Source organism: Rissa tridactyla, chromosome 5 (assembly GCF_028500815.1).
Source record: "Rissa tridactyla isolate bRisTri1 chromosome 5, bRisTri1.patW.cur.20221130, whole genome shotgun sequence".
Classification (NCBI taxonomy): Eukaryota; Metazoa; Chordata; class Aves; order Charadriiformes; family Laridae; genus Rissa; species Rissa tridactyla.
Genome location: NC_071470.1, coordinates 42,547,060 through 42,569,683, shown reverse-complemented (window position 1 = coordinate 42,569,683; position 22,624 = coordinate 42,547,060). Strand labels below are relative to the sequence as shown.

The following is a 22,624-nucleotide window of genomic DNA, read 5'->3' as shown; positions in this document are numbered from 1 at the left end:
AGGTTTAAGCATGAAAATATGATGAGATATGGCGGTCGACCAGCTTGGGCACAGAGTTTTTGGTGGCTGGTGGGTTTTTTGCCTTTGAAGAGTATGATTGAATTATCAGGACAAGTAGCTAAATGCTTAGAAAAGATTAGGAGAACAGGAAGCATTGAAGCAATACTGACACAAATACTGAATTACTGGCAAATTTTGCTTTGCTACTGTAGAAGTCAGTTTTCTATGACAACAGCCTTCCTGTAACAGAAAAGAGTTTATGTTTTGGATGCTGCAAGCAATGAGAGGTAGTTTGAGATCATGCCACTGTTTGGTCAAAATAACCTGTGTCCCTGAAGTCAAGACTTCCCATTTATGGTACAGGTTGGAATACCCAGCAAATACTTTACAGCCGTTGCCATTGGACTTCACTATAGTATCTGTTTTATTCTCATTAAAACATTCAATTAATCTAATCATATTAAACAGCTATTCCATCCCTAAGTTCTGGAGGGAGAAGGCTTTAAAAACAAAAATATATCCTTATGTACCATATTGTAAGAAATGCCGCATATTTTAAATGGTAGTCCATACCAGTTATCAGTCAAGGAACCATTCTTATAAAAGTCCAGTGCATATGCATTGAGTGGCCTCTTCCTTCCTTGATTATCATACTTGTTCAAATAAAACAGGGGACAGTTTGTGACATTAATTCCAAGAGAACGTAAAACAGCCTAAAAAAAAATAGAACAATCTGCTGAATAGCTATTGTAGTTTTGTGTATATGCCTGTTTTTTCAAACCTACACCTCTAGACCCACACCTGGAAATTTCCACACTTCTAATCCCGGACCAAACCAAAAATCTGCACAAGTACATACGGGCTGTAAACACAAGAGAGAGTTTGTTAGTAAAGTGACTTACACTGCCAGTGCAGCTTTGGGACGTTCTGAGTAGTTTAAGTTTGACTAGGTGTCGTGGTTTTGGCCACTGGATTTCTCTTTGAGTTTTAGATGGGGATTTTTCCATATGCATAGATCATGTATTCAGACTCTCTCACTGATGCTTTGAATGTATTAATCAACCTTAAGTGTGGAACATTTTAAGGGTGAGGGTGAATTTCAAATCCCCAGTTGCTGGAATTCCATTTTTCCTACTATAGAACTATGAGGCGTGTGATAATTCCCTAACATTCCTACAAAGCCCATGTAGAATACTGCAGGAAAAGGCAAGTCGACAGTAAACATGGTGATGTATATTACAATTAAGCTAATTCATATGCTAACTAATATGATCACTGAAATCCTAGTTGAGAAGCAGCTGATCAATGCAATAATGCGTCCTTTTTGTAGGATCCTTGAGACTACTGTGATTGATTTTCAAAATAAATTAACTCCTTACATGGAGAAAACAAACCGGGAATATGGTCTGAATCTGAAATTTTAGAGTCATTTACTTGTCTCAGAGTCAGGAGGCAAAGAGGCCTTGCAAGAAAGCAAACTATTTACAGATTTTTTTTCCTAAATCCATCTATTCTGTGTTTCTTGCACTGTGATAATGTGGTGCTACTTGGTGCTGATTTAATTTTGTTTTCTGAGACCATTCAAATTGTTTCTCCGACAGAGTGACACTTGAGCGCAGTGTCATCATTACAGAGATGCAAGCAAAGTGTAATAAAAGATTATTTTTATTGAAATGTAATAAAATTCTGCCCCCATAAAAAAAAACCAAACTTACTTTATTAATTATCTCCCCATGAAATAGATCGTTATCAACCACTCCAGATAAGCATGCAAAAGGTGAGATGGCAGATATGCTTTTGGTGTTGTCCATCAAATAAGATGCTAGTTCAGAGCCATGCCAATTCTTAGATGTAAAATCTAGGAAAGAAGTTTCAAATACAACATAAGCTATGCAGGCACAAGCTCCCTTTCAGCAACCTATTTCAAAAGCAAGAAATTTTCAGTTCAGTAGATAGTGACAGGAAATGGAGTTAGTCTTCTAAATTTAAATCCTTCTTGATACACGTTTGTTTCTTTTGTTCTTAAGAACGTCTATACAATTATTTATAGTATATAAGAAAGAGCTTTCTAGTGATGAGAATAATTACATCTCAATCCCCCCTTCGCAATTTAAGCCTTTCTCCTTGACTCAGCTGTGGCCAAAATTGCTAACAGCATGAAGTTGTGCCAAAACCAAAGGGAGTGTTACTATTAGAACACTTATTTTACCTCCATCTTTTATTCTGTCCTACACTGAAGAAAAACAGGTTTTTTCAACTTGTACTTACAGGTCTTAATAGCTAGACACCTAATAATCTTTATTGCTCTTCTCTGGACTCCCAGCCAACATTTTTCTTGAAGAGTGGAGCTCTAAAGAATGAATATTGTAACTGGAGCCCTGTTAGGGTTTAAGTATGTGAAGGTTATCACATACAAGCGCTCTGCTTTATGCAACCCAGTATGAATTTCTGTTTTTACAACAGCATGGCATTTCAGTTGGCTTATGGTCTGCCTGTAACTTCAGTCACTGTCTGTAGAAGACCTGTCTAGTTATTTCTAAATATATTAGTACTTACAATTTTCCTTTTCTAAATAGAAGCTTATTCTTTCTTTGACATTATCAACGATACTTTCAACCCTTATGTTGCAACCTCTTCTGCTTTGTGTTATTGTAAGTATGCTGTAGTTAACACTGTTTATGGCCTTCATAAAAAAAATCTGAGCAGTTTGACATATTTTTTTTGCAGCCTTGCCCCAAGTTATGGTAAGTAACTAGAAAAGTCTCTACCAACTCTTGAACTGGACATGGTTTGATCTTGTATTTCTTTTTGTGTAAATCTCTGGGAAAGTGTTTCTTTCAAAGTGAAACAGCTTCAGCAAAAGGGGAAGAATGCAACCATATTACACCTTTTATTTAATCAAGAAACTTTACCATTCAAGTAAAATAGGAAATTAAATTTCCACAGCTCACATCCTGGGTAAAAGTAGCATTAGTAACAGTAATATATATATAAAGGAATATGTATCCTGAAAATGCAAGGCAGCCCATGCTTTGCTCTTCTAATTTGGAATTCCACCATTTTGTAATTTACAGCTCTTAATTTCCTACATTTTTCAGGTAACATATCAAGCTGTGGGGTCCCTCCATTGTTAAAATAAGCAATCTTAAATTGAACATGAAAAAATAGGATTTCACTGTAGTGTTGATAATGTTATACCATTATGTAGCACTTTCCAGTGCTCTGTACTTGAAATGGAAAACTGCTATTTACCATCTCAAGCCACACGTAGTATTCAATCTTGTTTTGCATTCACCTTACCTGCTTATTTCCCCCAGTCCCTCACAACTGTATTAAGTTGACATCCATTTTATACAAAACTTTATGATCTTTATGACTTGAAACTCAAAGCAAATGATAAGATATGGTAGCTTCTAAGGTGATTTGGGTTTTTGGTTTTGTTTTTTTTTTATTTGTACACAGCAGAAACTAAACAAAAAAAAATAATCACCGTACCAGTGTTGGAAGAAAGGATAAATAAATACAGTTATCTGCTATAATTAAAGAGCTTCCTCAATGCACAAATAGTATTTTTGAGGGCACGTTACTTTAAGAGGAGCTAGGCAATGGGATAGTGGTATATTACATTGCTTTTATATCTCTCTTCCACGAAGTAACATGAGATTGTTGAGTAGTTAAATATTTTTCACCCAGTCCATGTTGCTTGGTAATTTTATAGTCATGCCTTTTCATATTGTTTTGGTTATTGGCCATCGTTTATTGGCATAAGTAACTTAGTTGATTTAACAAATGGTACAATGTTTTTCTTTCACTTCAATCTTAGATTTTCAACATCTGAACAGCCTTAATTTTTGTAAGATTCTGAAAGCAATTCAAGTATTTGAGAATGTACAAATGCATTGATGATTAGATAAAAAGGCTTTAATTCAATAATTACACTTAATGTATTTTTTTCTTTTATAAAAGAGTCCCTTTGATTTTTATTTCCTCTACAAAATAACAAAAGAATAGCAAATAAAATTATCCTTTTCCTGTACAAAATTGTATCTCTTTATTAGCATGAAATTGTATCTCTTTATTAGCATGTCTGAAGTCATCATTTTTCTTTACAAAGTAAGAATTAAACTAACTTTCCTAATAAAATCAATTTCACAAATTATAAATACGCATTATTTTTCACCTCCTACCTGTCTTTGACAGTGGAAGTCTGTATTCTTGTTCCATATCTGCCAGCTTGGCAATTGTCAGAAGAAAATGAGCAAAATTTTTCTCTACTTTGGTGTTGTACTCATTTACAGCATCCGCAAAGTCTTTTGGCAGATCTTCTAGAAAGACCTGAAATAACATACACTTTATTGCTTAATTCAGGTAATTTCTCCAAAAGTATCAGTTCTACATTGGCATATACATAAAGTATTAGTACACATGCAGCATATTAGTAGAAAGAAGGAAAGAGTACAGCCGCAAACTTTACCCAACTTGTCAGGCTGCCTGACCATCTAGAATTAATGGATCTTAAAGATGAGCATGAATTTCATGCAAAAAAAAGTTATGGAAGATTAACAGTAAGTATAAAATTCATAGATTTTTAGTCACAGATTACATGGCAAACAGCTCTATTAAAGATGTTTCAGCTAGCTAAAAATGGACTTTTGAAAGGCTGCCTTTCCCAGATGTTGTTTTGCATAACTTAGTGTTCAACAGGTTCCTTACCAACACGACAGACTGATCCTTTGCTGCCATTAGCCACAGCAGTCCTGTAATCTCTCCTACATGACCAGCCACTTTTCAGACATAAATAACATTATTCCTCTTGGAATGCTTGCTGGAAACTGGCCACATAAGTATCTTCATCTGGAGTAAGTTTCCTTTGTTGTTCCAGCCATAGCTGTGTCCTCCAAAATTTTAAGGATTTGCATAGAAGAACCAACAGGAGCACATTATAAATATTTCACTTCCTGCCTGTACCCATGGTGGGTTAACTTTGTGCGTAACTAATGTTAATGCTCATCCTACAAATATTGTCCTATTTTTGGAAAAAGTCCTACACCTACCATGTAATGTACCACAGAGCATGCTGGTGTCCTTCTAGGTATGTGTCACAAAAAGCTACAGCTCCTCAGACAGAGACAAAAGTCTGTCAAAGGAGAAGAAAGTGAATTGCCATTCGGGGAAGAGATACTTGAGTTGTATTGTATAAAGAAATGCTGTGTCATTTATACTTTTACATTTTGTAATATCATGACAGTAACTGTATAAATATCTGTCATCACTAAAACATACTTGAGTAGTCTGGTACTTTTCATTTAACCTGACAGTCAACTGCTGCTTCTTTGGTTAAATCAAGGCTTCTTTATTTTAATCCAGTAAGTACTTTTTTCATTCATTCTAGCTACTTGTATTGCATGTAGGAGGCAAGGTGTTGGCAGAGAGGAGTTGCGGGTGTACACAGTTCAGTGCTCTCTGCTATGAGAAGCAGCCAAGGGCTGCCCTGTGACAGACACAGCCAGCTCCAACGTCCCCACCACAGGACAGAGCTGAGCCCATCAGACACAGGTCCAGCACCTCTGTGAAAACTTATTTAAAAAAGGGCAAAAACATCACACAGGCAGAGTAAGAAGCAGCAGTGCTCATACCAGGATAAGAGAGGAAGGGAAGGAGATGCTCTGGGTGATGAACCAGAGATTCCCCAGCAGCCTGTAGCAGAGACCACAGTGGAGGAGAGAATTCTCTGTAGCCCTCTCAGTGGGGACAACCATGCTGGAGCTGATATCCACACTACAGCCTGTCAAGGACCCCGCACCACAGCAGCTGCATGTTTCCTGAAAGAACTACAGTCCAGGGAGAGCCCACACTGGAGCAGGTTAATCCTGAAGGACTGCAGTCCATGGAGAGGTCTCACACTGGAGCCGGGGTGATGTGTAAGGGGGAAGGAGCGGCAGAGCAAGCTGTTAAGAATCGATCACAACAACTAATTTCTCAGCAGCCCTGCACCACTTGGGATGGAGGGACAGGTAAAGGAGTCGGGAATGAAGGAGTAAAGTTGAGGCTGGGGAAGGGGAGGCAGGGGGAGGTGGTGTTGAAATTTTTATTTTTTGTTTCTCACTACCAAAATCTATTTAATTGGCAAAAAATTACTTTAATTTTTCCCAAGTTGAGGCTGTTTTGCCAATGATCATAACCAGTAAGCAATCTCCCTGGTTTTGTTTCAACCCGTGGGCTGGGTGCGCAGCTACATGCTGGCCCACCAGGCTACTGTACATCCATAAAGACGCTCGTCTAACTGACAGAAGGAAACAAATTCATTGAAGCGGTACACAACATAAGTTAGCGTAAAGAACAACGCTTTCTCTACCTTTGACTGGCAAGATGTTTGTTTATATTTCATTGAGCAAGCTGGAAGATGCTTTCTCCCAAATAGGTTTGCTAGAATGAGGACTAGCTTTTCCAGGACTTCTTCTGAAAAAACAGTTGAGCCTATGTCAAAACAGAAAGTACTTGGGTTAAATATGAAAGTGTAAAAAAAAATAAATTTTTTTTTGCTTAAAATAAACAACTGCTATTCAGGAGTTTCCTTCCCAGCTGCCATTGTCATGACAGAGATTATGCAAAACCATGTTGCATAAAGATCAACTCATAAAAAACCTCTGGTAGATAATTAAGCAACTAATACATACAAATTAATACCATATGCTTACACATTCACATATTGCAGCATATCTCAGTGCACAGAATGGATTTTACTCATGTAACGAGACATTAGTAGACCTTAGTTTTTTTAATTTGTTGATATTCAGAGTGGTCATCCATCTTATTTGCTACATGGCATTCAAATCTTGCTCTGGAGTCAGAATTATTATTTTTAGTTTGTATAGCACTCTTCTACTTTGTCAGAATGTTTCGCAAACAGCAAATTCAAGTTCATGACACTAGCATTGCCATATCTGTTCCTTGGCTTTCTCAGACAGAAATATAAGCATATACACACAATGTAGAGGCAGAGGCCAAGCATATGAGAATGAAGGTCAGGCAAGCAAAAGGTGGCAGCAGCAAGGAGGCACCCAGAAAATTTCAGAACCATTGGGACTACAGAGCCTGCCATAGACTGTAATTAAGATGCATGGAGCATTATTTACCTTTAATTGGCTGGCACAATTTGTGGAATAAACCTTTCACAAGAAAGCTCGCTAAAACAAAATTTGAAGGTTCATGGTAGTACAAATGTGTCACAAGTCCAGCAAATCCTATGGGGTTACCTTCTTGATCCAAGTAGCCCTGTTTAATTTAAAAGCAAAAATCTTAGTTGTGAAAGATGAACCTGGATATGACATAAATATAAAACAGTTGCATTCAGAACAATAGTCATTCAACCTAATGCATAGGTATTTATTGAGACCATTCAGTTTCCAATAAAAGGCAAAAATTTGTCCTTACTGAAAAACAAGCCACCGACTATTTGAGTATTTCCATGATATCTTCATCTCCCTGTGCAAAGCATAGATCTTGACCTCATAGTTTTAGTGCTAATTTAGATCATTTAGATCAAAGTAAAATTTGATGCAACTTCCATTAAAAAAAAAACACATTAACTCAAATGTTTGATGGGATAAAAGCACAGCAAGCAGTGATCTGTCAAATATGTTGCTGCAAGATATTTGGGTGCTAGAAGCTTACATGGTTTCCAAAAAACAAGTCAAACTCATGGAATAAAACTCCATGAAAGGCTATAAATGCCAGGACACCTCTCCTGTCAGAGATCACTCTGGATCACGTCCTGGAAGAAAGTAGGGAGTATCCTGATAATCATCATCATATGCTTGCCTTTTTTTTTTTTTTCTTTTTTTTTTAATACAGTTCCCTGGAAAAATTATTGGAGACAGGGTATGTGGACCAGGTTTTGTCCAGTTCTTATGCTAACAGTAACTTTTTGGAAATGTTACTAATCTCTCTTGTACACTGACTAGATTCTTCCTTTCAATGGGAATACCAGACTCCTAGTCTAACATAAAAGGGTCACCCAGCTGAGGAGGCAGGAATGTTGGTTAGGGCTCCTTCTGGGAACAGGACAGGGAAATTTGGGCACAGATTACTGGTGCCTCTTACTGCCTGTAGTTCTGGGCTGTAAACCAAAATGGAGTAATGAAGAAAAGTTTTCCAAAATGGTACCCATCAAATTGAAACTATTACTATGGATATATACACCACTAATTTTCAGTCTTCCCCAAGACCTACTTCCTAAGTTTTTGTTAGAGATATAATTTCTCCCAGCATTTTGTAAATCATGTCAACCTTAGTATGTTTTAAACAGCTATCATTTCACATGCATGCGTCTTCATATACAATATAGATGCACAACTCTTCCTTTGCTAATCAATTTGTAATCACATAAACCATAACATAAGATTTTCCCTATTGAATCTATTCCATAACATAAGTTTGAGGTTAATTTTGAAACTACTTATAGCACCCTGATTTTATCTTGTTTCGTTAAATTTCTTTCTAACAGGAAGAAATAGCCTGTTGCTATGGAATGTAAAAATACATGGTTCTTTAAATGAAAGCATACTAACACAAACAAATGAGAAACTGTGGATTTAAGGACTACCCTTTATGAGAGCAAGTTAAAACCTACCTCTTTGATAAGAAATTGCAAGGAAAATATAAAATAAATTTTTAATATTTCAGCATATCTTTCTTTTCTGAATGACATCAGTGAGTGCTTCAACACTGACAATGCCTGGTCAAACAAACAGAAAAAAAAATAAACACAAACTAAGAAAGTCAGGGTAAAAATACTGGGTGGGGATTATGTTGTATTTTTATTTAAATTGAATGCTTAACTCCTGGAAATGCTTGTGAAAAACTCCATCCTCTGTCAGACATGTGTGCATTTTCCAAATTTATGCTGAGGTTTTTAAAGTTAATTACATTAAATTCGTATAGAGATCTACATGACAAGGATTTAAATATAATTAAACTAAAACCAGGAATTTTTTGAAATTACTCCTTACACTTTAATACCATTTTAATATTTTAGTACTCAACACAGAATTTTACCGATTTATTTTGTTATCTTAAGAAGATACGTCTGAATTCGTTCAGTGAGTCCTTGAAAATAAGTGTCTATACACTGGAATGGATGTAAAAAACAGATCATCTGGAGGTAAGCGTTCCTTAATAATTACAAGAGGACATCTCTGACCAATTTGTAATGATGGTTGTTTATGTAAATCACTGCATCGAATGGCAACAATAAGAATTATTTGATTCCAGAGAGTTAGTATACGGATTTAAACAAGTGAGTAATACAATTTTCTCATTGTTTTAATTGAGATAGCATTTCATAACTCCCCTCTTCCCTATGGAAACATATGTTCACATCTTTTCCTCAAATAAAGCTGAAATTTTAAATATTGGAAGACTTTCTGATTCTCCAAGTTAATGGAAATATTGCATGGAACAAGAGTCAGTAAAAATACCTTCCTGATAGTAGCATTATTTCTGATGATAATATTTATTGCAAAGAATAAATGCATGAAAATGGACAGCACAATACTGTGGAGAAGATGGCACAGGTACTAGAAGCAGTACACAATTTCATTTGGAGGCAGACTGCTTACTTCTGAAGTGCATGAATTTCTGCTCCTGTTAAAAAGACATTATAATTTAATTAAATTGCTATTAAGAAAAAGATATTAAACCTTTGCTCTGGCATCTGCTTTGTCATCAGCCTTCGCAACCAACAGCATGAGTCTCAATATTAAGGTAACATTCAGAGGAAACTGGCCTTTCAACTGAGGTACATTGGATTTGATAAGCCTTTCAATTTTGTGCAGTGGGATATCATAGAAGAACACATTTCCAATCATATCTTGTCCCCGTCTTCCAGCTCGTCCTGACAACTAAGAATAAAATATTGAATAATTATATTATTAAAATAATAAAATTATTACATTTTAAGTAAAATATACTTAAGTTGTATACACTGGTACCATCTATACAGTCTTAATAAAGCATTTATGAAGAATTATTAAAATAATGTGTGCAAAATATGCAAAATCTATACAGTCTTAATAAAGCATTTATGAAGAATTATTAAAATAATGTGTGCAAAATATGTTGTACCTCAAATATATCTGGTTTGCAAATGTGGTGGGTTTATTTACTTTTTAAAATATGAACTTCCAAAGTTGATAGAAGACCTAAACACTGGCCAGCATACTTACATTCTCTCACATGTCTTTTAAACATTTATATATTTTTCAAGGTAAGTTTTAACTTAATTTATACCCATACATCAGCTTTATTTTCAATTCACATTTAGCTCTGAATTATTTCTGGGTAGATGTGGGGCAGAGAAGAAGAATGAAGAGAAGAGAATGTGAACAAGAAGTAGTGGGAAGGTGCCTAAGGGTGTATTCCCTTGCTTGGATCATGTCCTTGGTCAGGTCCATTGTAAGGACTTAGCTCTTGTACCAGATGATGTGACAAAGCTGGAGTCATATCATTTATGTGCAGCAGATGGGAGATGCACATAGGTCCGGCTACTGCACAGATTCACTCGCACTCTGACACTTCAAAGCTACTTGCCAGGTGATACCACCAGCTGTATCTGGCCTATATGGCCTTTAATCCACTGAGCAATTGTAATACTTTCATTGCTGAAACAGGTCTTTTGACTACATACATTATTTGTGGGCTGGCAGTTCTGAAACACTGGTAAAAATCACCTTAGCTAAAACTATTATTGTCACCAAAACGAACAACTAAAACTCAGAACATACCCAGAAGTATACGTAAAAGAAAAGACATTTTTCTGATTTTGTGTGTGATGACAGCTACATGTGTACTGTTCTTGTAGTAAGAAGTAGGTGTTCTATTTCCATACCTGCTTGTAATGTAGGGTGTCTAAAAAGACAGAATCTTCAGCAAAGACAACAGATTTACATGGCATGTTGATTCCCAGACCAAGTGTTGAAGTAGCTGTGACTACCTATAAAATATCAAACATGAATGTATCTATTAGAAATGGCAATATCCAGTTTAAAAAAACCACCTGTAATACCCAACTTATACCAACAGGAATGTTACTATCATTTTTCATACAGCTAAACTTTAATCTGATGAATTTAACAGAGCTATGAACATACATGAATTTCACTCTTTAGTGTAGTTCATATAGCTATTACATATGCATATTAAACTTTTGTATCCTGAAAGTTTATACCACATCTTTTATGGAACACAAATTGAAATAATATTGAAATTGAACACAAATTGAAATATTCCATGAAGACAGTAAAAAATATCATAATACTATAGAGTTCATTTAACTAAAAAACATTGAGTTGGCTGCTGCAGTAAAAGACAATAAAAAATGTTTCTGTAAATACATTAACAGAAGGAGGGCTAAGGGGAAACAGAGTGACAAAGGCTGGGGAAAACACTGAGGTACCTTATGCCTTCTTTACCTCAGTCTTTAACAGTAAGGCCAGTAGTTGTCTGGGTACTCAGACCCCTGAGCTGTACAATAGGGATGGGGGAGCAGCCCCCATAATCCAAGAGGAAATGGCTAGTGACCCACTACACCGCTCAGACACACACAAGTCAATGGGGCTGGATGGGATCCACACAAGGGTACTGAGGCAGCCGGAGGATGTGCTCACCACACCACTTCCCATCATTTATCAGCAGTCTTGGCTAACCAGGGACATCCCAGTTGATTGGAAGTTAGCAAACGTGACACCCATCTACAAGAAGGGCTGGAAGGAGGATCCGGGAAAGTACGGGCAGGTTATGGAGCAGATCATCTTGAGCACTATCACATGGCATGTACAGGACAGCCAGATGATCAGGCCCAGTCAGCATGAGTTTATGAAACACAGGTCCTGCTTAACTAACTTGATGTCTCCTTCTATGACAAGGTGACCCGCTTAGTGGATGAGAGAAAGGCTGTGAATGTTGTCTATCTAGACTTCAGTAAAGCCCTTGACACCGTTTCCCACGGCATTCTCCTGGAGAAACTGGCTGCTCATGGTTTGGATGGGCATACGCTTCACTGGGTAAAAAAACTTGGGTGGATGGCTGGGCCCAAAGAGTTTTCGTGAATGGAGTTAAATGCAGTTGATGGCTGGTCACAAGTGATGTTCCCCAGGGCTCAGTTTTGGGGCCTGTTCTGTTTAATATCTTTATGAACGATGTGGGTGAGGGGATTGAGTGCACCCTCAGTAAGTTTGCAGACAACACCAAGTTGGGTGGGAGTGTTGATCTGCTCAGGGGTAGGAAGGCTCTACAGAGGGATGTGGACAGGCTGGATTGATGGGCCGAGGCCAATGGCATGAAGTTCAACAAGGCCAAGTGCCAGGTACTGCACTTGGGTCACAACAACTCCATGCAGCATTACAAGCTTGGGGAAGAGTGGCTGGAGAGCTGCCTAGCAGAAAAGGGCCTGGGGGTGTTGGTCAACAGCTGGCTGAATATGAGTCAGCAGTGTGCCCAGGTGGCCAACAAGGCCAATAGCATCCTGGCTTGTATCAGAATCATGTGGACAGCAAGACTAGGGAAGTGATCATCTCCCCTGTACTCAGCACTGGTGAGGCCGCACCTCAAATACTGTGTTCAGTTTTGCACCCCTCACTAAAAGAAAGACATTGGGGTGCTGGACTGTGTTCAGAAAAGGGCAAAAAAGCTGGTGAAGGATCTAGAGAACAAGTCTGATAAGGAGCAGCTGAGGGAACTGGGGTTGTTTAGCCTAGAGAAAAGGAGGCTGAGGGGAGATGTTATCGCTCTCTACAACTACCCGAAAAGAGGTTGCAGAGATGTGGGGGTCGGTCTCTTCTCCCAAGTAACAGGCAATAGGAGAAGAGGAAATGGCCTCAAGCTGCGCGAGGGGAGATTTAGATTGGGTATTAGGAAAAATTTCTTCACTGAAAAGGTTATCAAGCATTGGAACAGGCTGCACAGGGAAATGGTTGAGTCACCATCCCTGGAGGTATTTAAAAGACATTTAGATGTGGTGCTTAGTGACATGGTTTAGTGGTGGACTTCACAGTGTTAGGTTTACAGTTGGACTTGATTATCTTAAAAGTCTTTTGCAGCCTAAATGATTCTATGATAAGCTAATCTGAAGGACAGAAACTCTCAGTTAGAAGTAAAGTTTTACAGCTATCAGTTCACTAAGTTAATTTTATTTGTTTGGAAACCTTCATGTCAACATTTTTTAAATTAGCATGACAAAGTCAATGCAATGTATTTTACCACTGGTGAAAGGCACACTATATTTTTTAATTAAATATATGGAGAAACTAAAATTTAAAGAGAGAACTGATCCCAATTTACCAACCTTGATATACCCCAGCCTGAAAAGCATTTCCACTACTTGTCTTTCCTTGGTAGCCATAGATCCATGATGATACCCAATGCCCCTCAGTGCCATCATTTGCTGCAGATAGCCTCTTTTCTCAAAATTAAGTTGATGAAAAATCTTCCTCAAAGTCTACAAATAAAAATAAATGTCAAGGATTAACCACAACCAGGTGTTGTTAATGGAAAAAAAAGTCTTATCTAATAAAATTCCAAGCACTACAGACAAATATAGCTGTTTATGATCTTCAGTGAACCTGAAGCCTGAAGTATATAATTGGATGTGTACCATCAGTAGCTTGATTATGACAACAAATCAGGCTTTTCAGTACACTTTTATATACTATCAAGTTTTTTCACCTTTTCAACAGATACCAACTGTCATACCATGCAGCTTGATGGAACCAGATGTGACAAGCCTACATATTCATGACTTTCCTACTTCAAGCATGGCCTCATGACCATATACTGCATTCCACTATCAGAGAACAAATTCCTAAGCAGCTATGTGAAGCTGATAATCTTTTGCTCTTGTTTATCATCCTTGCTCGGTACCACCATTTCATCTCGCTATGTAGTTAGAAGCTTCCCTTTCCCAAACTCAGAAATAGCACTGAAATGAGCTTTTTCAGTATTTTCTGAACTTCACTCTACAGCCAAATGCCATCTGTTCCAATGTCCAAGCTACTTCTTCACTGCCTTTACCTATGTGCAACTCTGGAAGAAACATTCCTTCCATGCTGGCAGTCCAAAAATGTCATTGGGATGCGAAGTTCCCAGGATAAGGAATCATGAGAATTTTCAAGTTTGGTCCCAATACACAGAATTTTCCTCTTTTTCAAGACATATCACAATAAGTAGAAAGAATTATCAATAAACTTTATCAAAATTTTGAGCACTTTTGCTCTGAATAAAGAGCTACGTATCACAATTACTTTTTTTAATTAAAAAAAAAAAAAAAGCCATGAGGAGACAGCTATATAAACCACAGTCGTGTTTCAGGAAGTTTAGAACAGAGGGAATCTCCTGAATCTTGACTGGCCCAGTTTCACTGCTGGAAACCACATTATATAAATCTCTTTCATAAATTCTTCCTTAATTATTTGTATACAAATACATACATGAATATTTTTGATGAACACCTGCAGATTTTCAGTGCTTTTCTCATCTTTTCTTTCCTCAGGGGGTATAAACACATTGAAGAGCGTGGAAAATTTTGCTTGGTGAGGAATAGAACTTTTAGAGCCTAAAACATTTTATTATTTAGTATTTTTACAAGATATGAAGCGCTTAGAAATGTTTTGATAAGCACACAGAAGTGCCATATAGCCTATACTGATGACTCAGTCAGAAAAATAGCAGTCTGAGATCTGAATTGACCAGTAACAGAATTGTATTGCTGATAGTTCATGGAAATGAATTAACTGCAGTATAAATCCCAGGACTCCTATCACAAGGACAAGTCAACACCTTTTTATTTAGCAGAATACATCTTAAAAATAAAGTTATCTAAGACTGATACCTGAAATCAAGTTTAAATGGAAATACTCAGAATGTTTCATGAAGTCAATGTGTACTGTTAAGTACAACTGCATGACACACTACATGCTTCCTGCATATTTATGCACAAATTCATGCATTTTTGACATAGAAAACCAAAACCATGTTATAATCAGTGAATTACTTACATCTTCATCCACTGCTTTAGGATCAGTGTAAGCACATGCAGAAGGGATAGCAGTTAGCCTTTTAAGTCTGTTTTCTAACTGTTGTTTTGTAGTCAAAAGAAATCTCATGTTGTCCATTTCACTGGGGCTCAACTTCTTGATATCCCTGTGTACAATATACAATTAAAAATACTATTTCTGTAATTAACATTCATTTCTTGATTTTAAAATATTCTTTGGGTACTGAAAGATGCAGACTCATTCCCTTTTAAATTGTAGGCTCAAACATGTAGGTAGATCTGTTAACGTTGACTTACTGATAATCCTAACAGCTTCCCTTTTATCACAGATTGTATGCAAAACAGCAAGTAATTCTGGCTGAAGTAGAGAGAAGAAATTATGGTGATATACAAAATCAAAAGAAGATGAAGACAGCAACTGTAAGTACCTCATTGAGCAAATTAGTAAGCTAACAAGATTGCACAGCGGAAGAATTAAACATGAAATGTGATGGATTTACTGCCAATAATGACATGGACTGTAAGGATTTAGGACAGGATTTGAAGAAGAGGGGAGAGGGAAAACTATTTAGAGGCAGATTTTCAAGCTGCTTCAATGTCTAAATATGTGTCTAAATTCCTACTGGATTTTCAAGTTCTCACTTACTACTATTAAAGTCAGCCAAGTTCATTCTTTCATGAAATTGTGTCCAAAGAATGCACTTTAAATTGCCATGATTAAGAGGGCAAAACCATGATACTTTATGTTCCTGACAACCCTGATAACTGTAGCCATATTTCATTGCCAAATGCCTTATAAAAATCCATACCCTATCACAAAATCAAGAAATTTCAAGGTTAAGGAGGAAATCCAAGCAAAAGGCTGACAAATATTCAAAGCACATCTCACCAGCCAGGTGAACCCGTACTTCAGAGATCCCCCCACTGTAACCAGCCATGGTGAGGACAAACTATGAAAATATTCTCCCACAGTGGCTGACCCAGCACAAGAATCAGATCCTACACCATTTTTAAGAGATGCATTACTGTCTGGAGAAAGAGCTGTTCTGATATCTTCGTATCTCAGTAGCAAATTATTCCAAAATGATCAATCACATATACTCAGCTCTCTCTCTCTCTGATTCTTATGTTGTAGTGCATGCACCTTACGCAGCATCAGCAACACTGGTATCTTCTTGCTGCTCGACTATGCACTAGGTACTACTGATTGATATCTGCCACAAAAAGGAGCAGGAACTGCTGTACTGCAAGCTGGATGAATGTGCTGCTGTAAGGTACATTCCCCAGAAATAAGTTGTCACAAAATTATGCTCTGTCGTAACATGTAAGTGTTTTAATAATATATAGTTATAATACTTACTGAGGGTTCAGTTTTGTTAGCTGTTTATTCACTTTTCTTAGTTCATCCCTTAAATGTTCTTCGTCCTTCTCAGTGCTAGGGTGTTGTTCACTTTTTTGTTTTTTCAGCAAACTGAGAAATACATTCTTGGCTGCACATTCCACTGAATCCACATTAAATCTTAGAGTAAAGAGTATATAATACACATCAGTTTGGTGAACTCTAATAGAGTTTTTATTTATATGTAATGCTGTTACAATAATATTCAGTGAGGCCTATCATCTGCTAATAGTTAGAATCTAATCATTAGAAGCATATCCCTATTCCATCTCCAATTCACAGTCCATGTTCACTTTCAAACTGCTCTTATTCCAAAACTGAGTGGTAAAATGCAGAATGGTTCTGCCAATAAGTTATCTATAGAAAGTATGCTCAACTTTACTTTTCCCTAAGCTGGACACTTGGACATATAGATAAAGCAAATTGTAGCTTAAGTCATTTTAATTCTTCTCAACTACCCAGTTGAGAAACAGTGCCTGTCTTTCTTGGTCTTCTACATAGCTGTTCTTCCTCATAGCTTTTTCAGTATTGGGCTGTTTGGAGTTTAACTGGGATGAAGACTTCTCCAGCTTCACTCTCAAAAAGTATTTTTTTTATTCTTTTTGCAGCAGGCAGATCCTGTTAACTAATACCGTACAAGGTGTCGGCAACACATGGGTAAGATTGCATCCTAGTCCATTAGAATAGTCACAAGGCATTCAAATCTGCCAGTCAGCAAGAAAAGGAGCAAAAACTGAAGGACTTTATCCTTTTATCCAGAAATACTAAATACAGATTTTAAGGCTAGGAGGTAACCTCTCCTTAACTTAAGCTTTTCAAATCTTCACGGATGACAGAGCTCAATAACGGTCATTTGCAATTTACTGGGTTTTTTCCCTCTTTGAAGCTCAGAATGAATGATCTAATTTCTCTCTATCACTGAGTTTATTCAGCCATAAAGGATGGTGCCAGACTGTTGTTCTCCTTGGTAGCTCTAAAAAAAGCAAAGCAGGCTAAGTACTGCTTTTTCCCTACCACCAATGGCTGCGATGATAGCAATTTGGCTCCTCAGCTCTAATACCTGCTCTCTCAGGAGTCTCCATTAATTCCATGCTAACCCAACACCATACAGGATGACTGCTTTGCAATCTCATTCATCAACAATGGCTTAGGGAGAAAAAGCTTACCAGCACCAATGAAGCATAAATATCAATCCATTACTCCAAGTCACTGTCTACTACTTGTAAAGACTACTCATCCCCTTCATCTCCATCACCATTTCTCAGGACTGGGACATTTAACAAGAGAGATTTTTATTTTTTTAATTCTCTCTGACTCTCATCCCTTATCTGACTACAAAGAACACTGGGGAGGTCTATCAAGCACTGTTACACTACTTCTGTGCCTTAAAAGACACTTAGATAACAGATTTTTGTACCTTGTCCCCCAACTTGATACCACTAAGTTATGCCTCCATGTTCACTGGTCTGGAATGTGTTCTTGTCTCACCATGATCATTTGTCAATTGTCTAGGATATTCATACTCTACTCGCAGTCTCTTGTCAGAGCTGTAAGTCACACAGAATTTCTAAGGACCCATCATTCCAGGGTAGATGAGAGGAAGGCACTTATCCATCTCCCCTAAGGAGAAGCACCTTGGAACTTTCTATTGAGTGCCCCAATATGACGTTGCAGTTCAAACAGCAGCCCTGAAATTATTCCATATTTGAGGGAATTACAAATATCTAAGACTCCTTTTGAAAACACTTGGTTTCAGCTTGAAATCAGCCATAAGATTAATTTACAACTAGACCATCACTAAGAAACAGAAAAAGAAATAATTTACCAGCAACTAGAGTAATTTGAGATGTGCCATCAGTATGTATATTTACTTTTTGCTTCTTCTTTTCTAGAGTTCTTTCAGTAATGCTTTTTTAACAGCATCAAGCATGTGAGAACTGAAACGGCAGTGAGCATTCTACCCCTAAATACCAGCGTCCAATGTAATGAAGGGCAAGGCTACATATTGAGATGAGAAAACTTTTCATTTTTACATGATTGTTACTATGAATTATTACAGTGAGAATATGCACTAGACAACTCTTTACTGATAAGGAGCTTCTTTTTAATATAAAATCCAGCATTGAGGTACATGCCTACTTTACTAGCAATATCACTGACAATAACAGTATTGTCAGTAGGCTCAAAGTTGTGCGTGTTTGATGTAATGTAATTACATGTCACATATATGCAAAACAGGTTGGTTGATGCATGTCACTATATGTAAGATGAGACTGTTAGAGGCTATGCAGTGGAACCGTCACGATGTGACAAATGCACACGTTAATAGCACACACCTCATTCCAACCTTTTCCCTAGCAAATCCGCCCCTACATTTGCACCTCTAAATAAAGTGCATATACTTTCCACAAGTTTTACTGACTACGCTGTGGCAAAGAAACTGATAATCTGACTCTCATTTCTATGTGATTCAGTTTCTTGTCGTTTTCTCAGACATCATGCATGGATTCTACCCTTTCCACAGAGTAATTAAATGCTCCCAGTTTTATTTCAGCTAAACCTTTAGTGCCATAAAGATGCATGAGTTGATAGAGCTCGTAGGCCTTTACTTTGGTTCTTTTATAGCAAAGGTAACAAATACCATATAAATGGCATTTGCCAAACCATATCAATGCTTATTTCTAAAAGCCATTTTTCTGAATATAGGCAATACATATATAATACAAGGAATGTAAATACTTACATAAAAAATATGGCAGGCAACTTATCCATCTCATGTAATTTATCAACAAAGCTTGCAAAATGCTTCCACATTTTCTCTTCCGAGCAATCCACAGGTTGTGGCTTAAGGTGCTCCAATAGCTTATTCACCTGACCAAAGTAGTATTATTGTGGAGATGTGAATGATAGAAACTTCTGGCCAGAGGCTAATAAATATGAAGACTCCATTTTCCTGTGTCAACTTCTATCAGCTCATTTATTGTAAATCATTCAGAACTGCAGCAGCTACATAGACTAAAGGGTCTGCAAGTTATCAACTGACTTGGATAAGAGCTCAAAACACAAATTTTTGTAGCATTCAAGGCTACCATCACTGTTCAAATAATAAAGCATCACTAACATACTGATTATGATACACTTTCACATCTAAGCATCATATTTCAAGAAATACTTTTTCCCAAAATATTCTTTATTTTATCCTTGTTGTTGATTCACCACCTCCTCTTATTCCTTTTTATGATATAGGAATAGGTGGCCTCCAATCAAGGACCTGATTTTCTGCTCATTGCTTTAATTTGTCTTTTACATGGAAACATACATATTGTCTGTGGTTACACAGGAGGTTTCAAAAGAGCAGCAAAAAAAGGTAGACAAAAGAAGCAGAGCCATGGTACAATAATCTCACTAATTGTAGGAGGTACCTAAAGGAATCAGGAACTGAAATCTCGCAGCAGTATCAGAAGTCTGATTCCCAGAGAAGCTTGTGAAAACATCACCTTGAAAATGCTTATGGAAATGCCACAAATATTAGCGCTTATCTTTCAAGTACAGCAGCAGTTAAACCTAATAAATAATAATTACGGGAGGAGAAGCTCCCATAATTATATTATTACACATAATTATTATTATTTAAAGCTGTACACAATCTTAAGGAAGCACCCTGTAACAACAGTTACCTTCTGTCTTTGGCCAAGCACAATCCATTTGCTTAGTTCTTTCTTTAGTTCCTGTTCATATTTCCTCACATCTGACCTTTTTATTACTACTTTATTCTTGAAAGAGACAAACTCCTCAGGATCTAGCTCCTGGAAAATAACATTAATATGAAACATTGCAGTACTTTGTTATCTATTTATTTTGATATATTTTACCCATAGCTGTGTATACACACCTGTGCCCTTGGCCACTCTTGCCAGACTTTCACCATTGTGTCATAAAGGTGAATGCTCTCTCGTGGAGACAGAGAAAGATATGAAGGAATTCCATAGTTCTCAATCTGCAAGGAGTTTAAACAAAATAAAAATAAAAGAATCATTTTGATGAAATCCATCTTGCCTAAACATAACAGTTGCTAAACAATGTTGACACCAGTATTATGCTTACGTGATTGACTGTTAATGCAGCACATGGATGACAAAGTTCTATGATAAAATCACTGCCCTTCAGAGAACACACATAATTTTCCAAATCATTGTATCTTTCTTCATACAAGACTGTGAAGAGAAAAAAAATGCTGTCACGATGCACTTGGTTGTTTTAAAAAGCAAGTGCTTAATCCTGCAAAATTTGTTTTTATTTAAAAGAAAACCAAAACAAAATACGCTTAAGTTCACATATCATCATTAAAGTTTTTGCAGAAATAACACTGAAATTTATTTCTTAGTTACAAAACATTCTGATACACACCTAGTCTAACACGATATGATTTCTTTTGTTCTTGTACTTTAGATTTCACTTTACATTTTCTTGTAAAGTTCTTTTCAGAGTTTGCAGAGCTTCTTTCTATTCTATTCTCAGCATGTTGCCAATACCTTTTCACAGATTGTAACCACCTACAGCACAAGAATAAAAATAAGATTTGTAAAAGTATTTTAAGAAAATTGCTACAGCCGTAATAGATGAATTACTACAATCTGCTCATTTTCTCCTATAGAATTTCCAGTCCCCCTCTCACCATCTTTAGTCCAATTTTCTCCAGCTTATCCCAGGGTGTCAATAAAAAATGCGAAATAGCACCATTATATACATAAATATAGTGCAGGTGTCTTCTCTGAATGATGATGGACAAATGTGCTTATCAGGCTTTGGCAATTCAAACAGATGTAAAAGCCTCCTAAATTCCTCTGCACGGCTCAGTTACAGGGTCTGAAAGAACAGTAGTGCCTGTTACAGAGTTAAGAGCTACAGTATCGTTTTGTGTCAACTGGGGGAGTAAGGGTAGCATAACATATATATCAATATAACTCCAAATCTGTTGCCTCCCAATAGTAATTGACCACTCTATCTAAAACAGCTCGTATTCAATTTAAATATGCTCTTGTGAGCAAGAAAATTCCACACATACTCAGTTAGGTGTTCTGGGTTGCTGACAGTAGAAGAGAGCGCCAAAAACGGACACCGAATTGTTACCAGAAGATGCTCCCAAACCTCTGCTCCAATTTCACCGCCAAGACAATGGACCTATATTTTTCAAAATGGATTAAAAGAAAAGAAGTGTTCCTTATCAAAGCACACAGGAATTGTTTTGTGTTTTGCAAAAATCAAAAGTTTGGTAAGATCAGTACTGAGTAATTCTTGTGTTGTAACAAATGATGATGAGATTCAAATCAAACGCCCAGCAAATCCCTCTCCAGACTTCACTGGATAGAAAATTAGTTTAAATTTCAATACTACATTCACTGTACTATAGGTACACTCACTGGCATCATCAGTAATTAATACTATATACAAGAAAGAATACAGTAGGAATTTTAAATTTAGCAAGATTAATCACTGTTTCCCTGGAAAGACTGACAAATACCATATGATGTAAAACGTCAGACTGATCCCAGACTGGAATGCTCTATTTGTGCCACTCAGACTACAGTGGTGACTTTTAGTTTTTCAATTAACTGGCTTGAGAGAAATAAAGAAGCTCCTGGTAGCTTTGACTGAATTGTATGTCCTCTTGAGGACTAACAGTGTTTTTAAATTCTTTCACTGGAGTACATAAAAACTATCAACGCACAGGGAAAAACAAGTTAAGTCTGAAATAATATTTCTGAAAGTTGTTTGGTTTTTTTACTAGCAATAGTATGTAATGAAAAATTGAGTCACCAGCATTTTTCCTCAAGATTTTCTGTATATTTGTTAAATTGGTTACTATTAAAAGATGCCTACCTCATCAAATATAACATATTGTATCTGTTTGGTCCATTTCTGGCAACGAGGAGACAGCATCAAGATTTCTAAACACTGAGGCACGGTCACTAGTATCTAAGAAGAAAGGTTTGTAAGGCATTATTTTCAAGTAAACTGACTAATCAACTACAAGTACATTCTATATTTAAAAAGCATTTAAAAATATCATAGAATGGTTTAGGTTAGAAGGGACCTTAAATGTCACCTAGTTCCAACCACACTGCTACTGACAGAGAGATCTACCACGAGACCAGGTTGCTCAAAGCCCCATCCAT

At 36.9% G+C, this 22,624-nt stretch overlaps 1 protein-coding gene across 11 annotated transcripts in view; it reads right to left on the bottom strand.

Annotated features, from left to right (window-relative positions):
• The window catches only part of DDX60 (DExD/H-box helicase 60), a 48,984-nt gene that overhangs the window by 2,430 nt on the left and 23,930 nt on the right, over nt 1–22,624 (bottom strand). For 6 of the 11 annotated variants that reach the window (XM_054202723.1, XM_054202722.1, XM_054202728.1 and 3 more), the window contains 18 exons: nt 22,329–22,424; nt 21,514–21,629; nt 20,856–21,001; nt 20,553–20,662; nt 20,341–20,445; nt 20,126–20,254; nt 19,192–19,319; nt 16,410–16,568; nt 15,051–15,195; nt 13,343–13,495; nt 10,889–10,993; nt 9,702–9,902; nt 8,633–8,737; nt 7,137–7,275; nt 6,356–6,477; nt 4,188–4,335; nt 1,716–1,858; nt 574–713 (listed from right to left, as the gene is read on the bottom strand). In XM_054202723.1, the coding sequence (XP_054058698.1) occupies nt 574–713; nt 1,716–1,858; nt 4,188–4,335; nt 6,356–6,477; nt 7,137–7,275; nt 8,633–8,737; nt 9,702–9,902; nt 10,889–10,993; nt 13,343–13,495; nt 15,051–15,195; nt 16,410–16,568; nt 19,192–19,319; nt 20,126–20,254; nt 20,341–20,445; nt 20,553–20,662; nt 20,856–21,001; nt 21,514–21,629; nt 22,329–22,424 (2,390 nt within the window). Of the gene's footprint in view, nt 1–573; nt 714–1,715; nt 1,859–4,187; nt 4,336–4,713; nt 4,896–6,355; nt 6,478–7,136; nt 7,276–8,632; nt 8,738–9,479; nt 9,646–9,701; nt 9,903–10,888; nt 10,994–13,342; nt 13,496–15,050; nt 15,196–16,409; nt 16,569–19,191; nt 19,320–20,125; nt 20,255–20,340; nt 20,446–20,552; nt 20,663–20,855; nt 21,002–21,513; nt 21,630–22,328; nt 22,425–22,624 lie in introns of those variants that run through there. The other 5 variants (XR_008466581.1, XM_054202727.1, XR_008466582.1 and 2 more) reach the window with 5 other exon arrangements.